General features: G+C 38.7%; 1 protein-coding gene across 4 annotated transcripts in view; it reads left to right on the top strand.

Moving 5' to 3' along the window:
• GTDC1 (glycosyltransferase like domain containing 1) overlaps positions 1 to 9,327 on the top strand; it is a 261,309-nt gene that overhangs the window by 183,094 nt on the left and 68,888 nt on the right. For all 4 annotated transcript variants that reach the window (XM_067472772.1, XM_060776212.2, XM_060776219.2 and 1 more), the window contains one exon: positions 8,419 to 8,787. In XM_067472772.1, the coding sequence (XP_067328873.1) occupies positions 8,419 to 8,787 (369 nt within the window). The remainder of the gene's footprint in view (positions 1 to 8,418; positions 8,788 to 9,327) is intronic.

Genomic DNA, 9,327 nt, shown 5'->3' on the forward strand with positions numbered 1-9,327 from the left:
GAGAGTGGGAGAGAGCAAGACAGTCAGAACATCTGTGAATGTGTGTGCACCTTTTACAGACGAAATATATCATACTACTATTACTTAATTATTCTCTTGGTGTCTGTTAGCACAAGTAAAAAGTTAAATCCTTAGATACCACACTGAGGATTACTTATGTAGGCTGGATCTACTATTTGTTAAAACTTCTTAAATCTATTAATACATCTGTTCAATTAACAAACTTTTGCCATACAGTATTAACATTATTAACATTATTCCAAAAGTCACATTGTTCCAAAAGTCACTTTACCTTAAATGACGCCTTGTCTATTCTGTAGATGTCTAGCTCCTGTTACCCATTACTATTACTACACATTACTGTTGATCATGAAAAGCTTGTGTCTGAGTTTTCTCATTTTCCCACTACTCCTCCAGTTTTACTTTTGTGCCATTTCTCTTTGAATTCAAGCCTGAGGGCAGCAGACTCTGTTGTATCCTGTAAAAAAAGTGCTACTCTAGTGTATACATCCTATAAACGTAAAACAAAAATAATGCCAACACTTATATTTGGGGCTGAAATTTGGGGGCACATCAATTTGGCCAAGATCGAAGCCTTCCAAGTTAAGCAGCTTCGCACCTTTCTGGGCCTTTCCAGAACAACGCTAACGGCAGCAGTAAGGACTGAGCTAGGAATACTCCCAGTAAAAGCTCAAATCTTAATGAAACAGTTGAATTACTGGTCAAAAGTAAACTCTATGGATCCCAGTAGACTTCCTTGCCTATGTCTAGAGGATCAAGTCCAGCTTGACCAGAAGTCATCATGGATGGCGGCTCTGAATAATGAGTTGGCTGGATTCGGTCTACCTTTGCAATTTCTGGGTGTTTTGGGTCCGGGGGCAGGGCAAGTGCTCAAGCGGCGCATTCGGGATACCTATGCACAGCTGGACTTAGAGAGCATAGGTAGGTCTTCAGCCACAAGGGTTTTTTAGCTTCGCACAAAAGGAATATTCATTTAGAGCACTACCTAACTATTCCGCTTCCACTACAGGAACCCCCGGTGGCGCAGTGGGTTAAAGCCCTGTGCTGGCAGGACTGAAGACCGACAGGTCGCAGGTTCAAATCCCGGGAGAGGCGGATGAGCTCCCTCTATCGGCTCCAGCTCCTCATGCGGGGACAAGAGAGAAGCCTCCCACAAGGATGACAAAACATCAGAAATCATCCGGGCGTCCTCTGGGCAACGTCCTCGCAGACGGCCAATTCTCTCACAACAGGAGCGGTTGCTCCTGACACGACAAAACAAAACAAAACAAAACAAACAAAAACCTTCCACTACCCATAAGAAGAATATATTAGGGCTAGGTTTGAACAACTCGGTATTATGGTGCAAATCGGGCGCTACTGTAACATCCCAAGAAGTGAGAGATTCTGCGTCTGGGGAGAACAAACAGTGGAAGACATTGAACATTTCTTAATTGACTGTCTAGCATATACTGAACTGTGAGACAGATATTTACATCCAATATTATCCAACTGCAGGTCCCCCAACAGAAATGATATTCTGACATCCCTCTTGCAAGGGCAGGAAAGATCCAGCATAATCAGAGTAAGCCTTTTTATTCTGAAAGCTATTAAGAAAAGAGCAGATTTCCTGAAAGAAGAACCAGGAAAATAAGATTCTGACTATAAATAGAAGGTCAGCTGCTGTCCTCACCTTTTTGCCTTGTTTTTTTTTACTTATGTTCTATTTTGAAATGGTCATATGACTGATCAAATAAACAAATATTATTATTATTACATCCTATAAACAAGCAAACACTTCAGGGGAGGGCAACACCTCCCACTTCTACCCTGGGATAGAACCATGAATAAGAACATGATCTGCATAAAATGAGATGAAGCAATGAAGAAAACCCAGATTCTTTATTTGTATATGTATGTATATGTATTATCTATAGATATATGATTGATTGACAGACAGACAGACAGACAGATAATAAACACACACAGAGAGAAAGAGGTTTGCTTCTTTATATGATGTGGGCCAGCTTACCTGTCCGAATGTATCTCCTTCTTCATTCCACCTCGAAGTTTAAGATCTTCTGGGGAGGCCCTGCTCTCGGCCCCGCCTTTGGCACAAACACGCTTGGTGGGGACGAGGGACAGGGCCTTCTCGGTGGTGGCCCCCTGCCTGTGGAACTCGCTTCCCAACGAAATCAGGTCAACAAGATCCCTCCTCGCCTTCAGGAGGAAATTGAAAATGTGATTATGAGACCAGGCCTTTGGGTAGCTTGCAAATAAATTGACAGTGACAATGATGATAATGCTATGGAAAATGGACTATGGATAGGCTTCCGATTGTGTTGTTTTCATTGAATTCATTTCTAGATAAGGCTAAACATTTCTAGATAAGGCACCCTTGCCTGATGGAACTACAATGCAGTTGGTTTTAAAAATATATTTTAGTGTGTTTCAGCAGGATTTTTGTCTTTTATGATGCTCTTATTTTTTTGTTATTTTTTTTATTAAGTTAAATTAGGTTGGTTTATATTATCTAATGTCTCTGTGTTGATGTAATTTATCTGTATGTTTTTCTTTTTGGCAATGTTTGCTTTATATGTTGGAACCCACCCTGAGTCCCTTCGGGGAGATAGGGTGGTATACAAATTATTATTATTATTATTATTATTATTATTATTATTATTATTATTACTATTCATTTATTGAGGCATAGGAGGTGGAGAGAGAAAAAAAACCCTACTAGACAGCCATGCTCTTGGGGCATTTTCCAGCAACCCCCTTGTCCTGAATTCTCCAAAGCGTTCCTGTCTGGAATGCACTCCGCATTCTGCAGATCTGGGATATGTTGCGATCTGCTGCAGCACATTGGAGAGCTTTACTCAGACATTCCTGTAATTTTCTTTAATGCACTGTATAGCTTTTTATCCATTTTGCAGCATACACTGGTGGCATGCATTTTATGGTGACCACAGCTTCAAGTCAATTTGGAGCCTCATTAGGTGGTCAGTGTAAATGGGCCCTCAGTTGTAGCCTTCATACAAATCAAATCAGTGCCTTTTATGCCACTACTAGGCATATAGTTCATAAACAGTGATGGTGTAAAGAAGGCTCCTATAAGCAGTGTTTGCATTTCTTCAAAGTTTCAGAAGTTGTTTTATTATCATTTATACATGCACATTCAATGAAATAACTTTACTGAAAAAGGTCCAGTCCATTTTGGTACTTAATTCTTAGCTATGTATTAAAGCACTGTGAAAACCGTTTGTGTAGCAGTCAGCAAATAGCTTTCCTATTACATCATTCCTGTCATGTCAACAATGGAGGTTATACTGTGTATGATTTGCGGTAGACTGTTTTGTCTTCTAGGGATTATAAAAGGTGTTGCGTGTGTAGGGCGTAATGATGCATAATGAAAGCTCAACCATCTGAACCATCTTGGAACCTAAATACTTTATAATTCAAACACTGAACATTATTTGTTATGAATATTGCTTTCATGTTTTTATTACTCTCACTGTACATGTTTTCTCTTATCTTCACTACTGCTGATAAGATATACAGAACTACTTGGTGTGAAAACAATACCAGGTTAATGTGGCTAATCCCTAGTCCTTGATATATCATTAAATAAATCTTTAAAAAAATAATTCAGTGAAATAGCACTTCAAAATATCTTCTTTTAAAAACTGTCAGGGTGATTAATATCATGTGGGTAACGCAAGTAGATGGCAAACCTCTGATTGCTCATGATCTTTCCACATATAGAAATATATTTTCTAGCTGTTCTCTTTGAGACACTGGTGACATTTTATTTAATAACTGAAAATTTCACAACTGCACAATGGATTTATGAGGACTAAAACCTGGGAAATAGCTTGTAGAGAGATGCTGCATAACTGGGCACTACAACTAGAATTCTTGCAGTGGAAGCAGAAGAACACACAAACATAATGACGAGAGTTTAGTCAATGTATGTGTTTATTCTTACTGTATGTAGTTCTTTCCCTTTATTTCAGGCTGCAAAACTAGTCAGAATATTACAGTTTAAGGTTAGTAAAATACAGTGGGCTCTTGGTATCCACTGGGGTTTGGTTCTAGAACTTTTTGTGGATACCAAAATCCATGGATGTTCGTCCCATTTAATGCAATAGCATGGGGAAATTGTGTCCTTTCTATAAAATGGTAAAATCAAGCTTTGCTTTTTAGCTTTTTTGGGGGGTGGGGGTGGGTTGTATTTTACAGCTGCTGAATCCATGAATATAGTGTCCATGGATAAGGAGGACTAACTGTATTAACAATATTAATATTCATATTTGAACAAAAATTGGTCATGGACCAACTTCCACTAGCAATGGGACTGAAATTAGTCACAAGTACTATCAGTGCATATACCTATCCTTGGGGCTTCCTTGAGAGGAACAGTAGTTTAGTGAATGGCACATGCTTTGAATACATGAGTCCTGGATAAATTCCCAGAGTGCCTACTTCAGAGGATCAAAGATGGAACATCTGAGAAAGGCTCTGACCTCTTGAAGGGTCACTGCAAAGTGGAGAAGACAGTAGTAGTCCATGATCTGCTTTCTGTTATCTCCACCAAAAAGTTTTCATTGTGATTTTCTCTTTGAGGAGAGGCCATTGCTTCACAATAGGGCACATGCTTACAATGAGGAATGTCCTGGGTTGAAAAGCAGGCTTGGTTGTGAAAGACTTCTGCTTGTAGTTCTGGAAAGCAGCTGCTTTGGGTTATTCTGAGTTGGATAGACCTGCAGACTCCCTTCAAATAAGGCAATGTTGCATAATCTTTGAGGATTTCTTCACAGCTCACCACAGCTGTCCATGATGAAACAAATAATAGAGACCTAATAGCAGTAGGAGTGGTTCCCCTTCATCAGGTGATGAGACTTCTGCGCTGTAGCCCCTACACAATAGAACCCTTGCGAATTGTGCAGAAACAACATTGGAAGGCATATTGTTCCTTTTTGAACTTGCTTCCTCTCTTAGAATCCCAGGCAGGGATGTAGCAATGAGGGACGGGCAAAATGAGGGTATTGCCCCACAAGTACGAATTTTGCTTCCCCAATGAAATTTTCCTTCAGTCCCCAAATTTCCAGCATTTCAAGCATTTAGAAATACAGATTAAACATCCAAAGGAAAGGCATACTCTGTCAAAATCCTAAAACTAACACTTTACAAATGTATTAAAAGGAAGCTTTTCCCTGTATGTAGGTTGTGTGCTACGGATCTCACCTAAGGAACATCTGCAGCTGTGTGTTTATCCTCAATTTTAGCTCACACACGAACACCATCTAGGCATTTATCAGAAGAAAGCAAATTTAATAATCTTGGCCATTGAAAGTTTGAAGAAATTTCATGTGGGCAGCTTCTCCGCAAGTTTGCAGGGAAATCACAGCTCATTAGACTTGATTAATGGTTTGAATCATTATAATAGAGACTTGCACAGTCTGCTTTTACTTGCTAGACACTGTCATTTAGTTTATACAACTGTTTTGCATGCGAAAAATATTGTATTTTAAATTGATTTGCTTACTTGGAAGCATTGCTGCAGACTTTCTAATTAAAACACATTAATTGTGTTTTTTTTAAATACTACCTATAAAAACTTTTTTGCACAGAAAAGTTTTATAGGAATTGATACATAAACTCCTCTGCCTGTCGTTAGCAGTTGTCTCCATCTCCCAGTGAATATTGTCTTGCTACACCCTTGGCTTCTAGGCTCTCTTTAGGTCAGCCTTCTGTGTGGAATTGACAAACTGCGTGTCGAAACATCCTGCCCCTCCTCTATATTACCACTAGTAGAATTGAGCTGTAGAAAAGTAAAGAATTTAGAGCTTCCCCCCAAAATTACTTATGCAGATGCATAATGACCAGTGCCCTTTAGTACACTGCTTACAGATGGTGACCCATAGGGTAGCTGGCAGTGATGATGATCGCCATCACTTATTATTTGTAGAATGCCAATCACAAAACAAGAGGCCATGCAAAATTTTAAAAGGCTCACTCTCTTAGCTTGTAACAACTGGGAATTAGAAAGGAAGGCATGAAAATCAGTTGAATAACCAACTGCACTACCAGAAATCCCTCATTATCACCCATAGCCTGTTCTCATGAGGAGTAATTGTATAACTTGCTCAGAAAGACCTTTGGGTCACCAGAACCAGCTGTAATGATCAGTGCCCAGGGAATGGAATCAAGATGTTTTGGGGATGCAATTTCCACATAGTTTAAAAATGCATCATGGAAAGCAGATGAAAATTAAGAGATGATAGAAGAGGATACTTAAGAAAGGTAGTGGAAGAAAGCTGTCAACAAGGCAGTACTTGCCTGAGAGATGTGGAAGGGCAAGAGCACTAGGTAAAATCAGAAAAAGCTGCTGATGTAGACAATTTCAGGGCTTTGGAGCAGGGACTCGTATCAGAGTAAAATGTAAAAAGAAGCCAAGGTCTTTAGCAAGAATTCATAGTAATGTCTCGCTAGGGTAAGGTTGGAGCCATAGAAATATAGTAAGAGGTCCTCTTCTCACACAGTCACCCAGGGGCAAAGTTTGTGTGGTTACCAGGCCTTAACAAAGCTGGGTCAAAAAAGTTTGAGGCTGGTGGTGTATGACCATTTGACAAAAAAGCATTAGTTTGAACTTTGGGTTTAAGTTCGCCCATCCCGGACACTAACAGCTTAATTTTATCCATCTACAAACATTGTTTTTAGGATCCACTGAGACTGAATTTAATCATGATCTTGATGGCTGGTGTTGATTTGGGAATGATTTTTCATGTTCTACTGAATAATATGTGGATTAAGCTGACCTAAAGATTCATTTATAATTTCAGTGAATCTTTAGTGCTACAAATGGGCAAGATGTTTTTATAATGCGGTTGTTGATTTCAGTAGTTTGATCTGATAAGTGTTTTATGAAAACCGAGTTCCTTGCTACTTCTTGAGGGAATAACTCCAAATTCACATTGGAAGTAAATATTAAGTTTTAAAAAATCCCTATTCTTCTGACAATGGCTTTTTGAGATGAAAATAGGCCTTTTCAGATACTATTCCAAAATGTATTCATTACACAGCTAGCTTTTTATTCAAAAATGTCATTAATCCAGTACAAGAAATTGTGTTGACATCACAGGCTGATGGGTGTTGGTTAATAGCATCTCAAAAGTGTATTTTTCAGAGACCACTATGGTTAATATTTATTTGTTTGTTTGTTTGTTTACTTCATTTCTACCCCGCCTTTCTCACCCCTCAAGGGACTCAAGGCGGCTTCCAACTCCGGCAAGAATTCAATGCCAGTAAAATCAACAATAAAACTATAACAAATATCCCCTCAGTTAAAAACCAATTAGCAGTTAATATAAAATATATAAAAGGTGCACAGCTCAATTCATCTAAAATCCTTGCACTTAATTCTTATTCAGACCATATTGAAACCCATAGTAACTTATTCTTCAAATGCTTGTGTGCAAAGCCAGGTCTTCAGCTTTTTTTCTAAAAACTAGAAGGGATGGGACCTGCCTGCTGTCTCTGGGGAGGGAGTTCTACAACTGAGGAGCCACCATTGAGAAGGCCCTGTCTCTCATCCCCACCAATTGCGCTTGTGAAGATGGTGGAACTGAGAGCAGGGCCTCCCCAGATGATCTTAAAGTTCTAGTAGGCTCATAAGAAGAGATGCGTTCAGAGATGTGTATCCCAAAACTGTAATATTAAAGAGTGTTTAAATGGTGTGTTGATGCTAAATATGTCTCTTTGGACTATGACCATAAATTGTAAGATTAAGGAACCAGAACATGATGAGACAGGCCTCCAAAGAGAAGTCAGCTGACAAATGGCAAAGAATCCTCATTTTCTCATTCTAAAAAGTTGGGGTGATATGAGGAGCCATGTGTGTTTCACTCTAGGATTTCATTCTTAAATCAGTAATATCAGATAACAGTAAACAGATATTCAGATACCTGAAAAATGTCTTCTTCCTGTTTTCTCTTCAGTCGGTTCATGTGATCTTGTTGCCACATCCGGGCCATTTGGCGGAGATATCATGGAACCTCTCTAGGCAGTCTGTGTATTTGCTTTAGGGTAGTAAATTGCTCTGAAATTATAGAGTCATCTCTAGAAACCATTCAAGTGGTTTCCATATAGCATCGGTCCTTTTGACTATAGTTCAGAATTCAAAAACCTCATTTTCTAGCATCAGATGTTTGTAAGAAAGCTCGAGAACCCTACTTTTATTGTCCCTTCGTTTTCTCTGTGCCTTTCATAGTTTCAACATATAAAATGTCAAATGTGGATTCTTTTGAGTTGCTTTTGGTTTTGTCCCCTTTAAAAAAAGTAATAAGTTAGTAATCACAAATTGCCAAGTGACATTACTATTGATACTTTTACACTTATTTATTTTTATAATTATAGATTTATGCCAGAACACAAAAAGACCCATGTTGAGAAGGCACCAGGTTCCAATGCAAATGAAAATATAAGTGCTCCTCATTTTATGGATCTACCTTTCCAAGAAAAGAACACTGGGATTTCAGATTCAACAAGCCTCGACAGCTCAGATTGTGGGCCTGGCAATGATGAAGTACAGTCTGGATTTTGCTCCCTATTACCAAAGAGGTTGCATAACCCATCAGCAACACTAGAGGACATGAACAAGCCAACATCTGAACGCACAAATATTTGTGAAGAAAATAGAAAACTTATGACTTGTGCCTTGAGCTGCATCCCAGAAGAATTGGACTATCAGCAGAAACCTTTGCACATTGTTTGGCCTCACAGGTGGTAAGTATAACACCAAATTAAATGCTACACCTTTTGATGAAATTTTAGACCTGCCTTTAAGCAAAACATAAGCAATATTATTTTGGTTATATTATTCTCCTTTAAAAGTAAGTTTTCTTAACTGATAGGTAAAGCAACTAGATATTGAACTGCTGAAATTCACAGAAGTTATTTTGGAATCAAAAAGGCAGTGTGGGTGGAGAAGATGGCTGTAGCAAGAACATTGAAATCATAAGCACATTGCTTGGGAGGACTTAGATTAAAAGCATTTCGGTCCACTAATTATGTTTAATATGCAGTGTTATTTCAATTATCTTAATTATCCCAATGTGACTGACTAGGTGTTAAAATTCAGGACCATGCTATGATGCTCTGCATCTTACTTTTTTAAAAAAAATACCTGTCCAGATTTTGCAAAATATATGCACATATGTAGGCTTAGCAAGAGGGGGAGGGAGCATGGAATATGTCTACAAGAAAACTGCTGCTTTTCAAGCTGTTGACACAAATACCTGATCACAAAATCTTCTCTAAACTGAG

The sequence above is a fragment of the Anolis sagrei genome, chromosome 1 (assembly GCF_037176765.1).
Source record: "Anolis sagrei isolate rAnoSag1 chromosome 1, rAnoSag1.mat, whole genome shotgun sequence".
Classification (NCBI taxonomy): Eukaryota; Metazoa; Chordata; class Lepidosauria; order Squamata; family Dactyloidae; genus Anolis; species Anolis sagrei.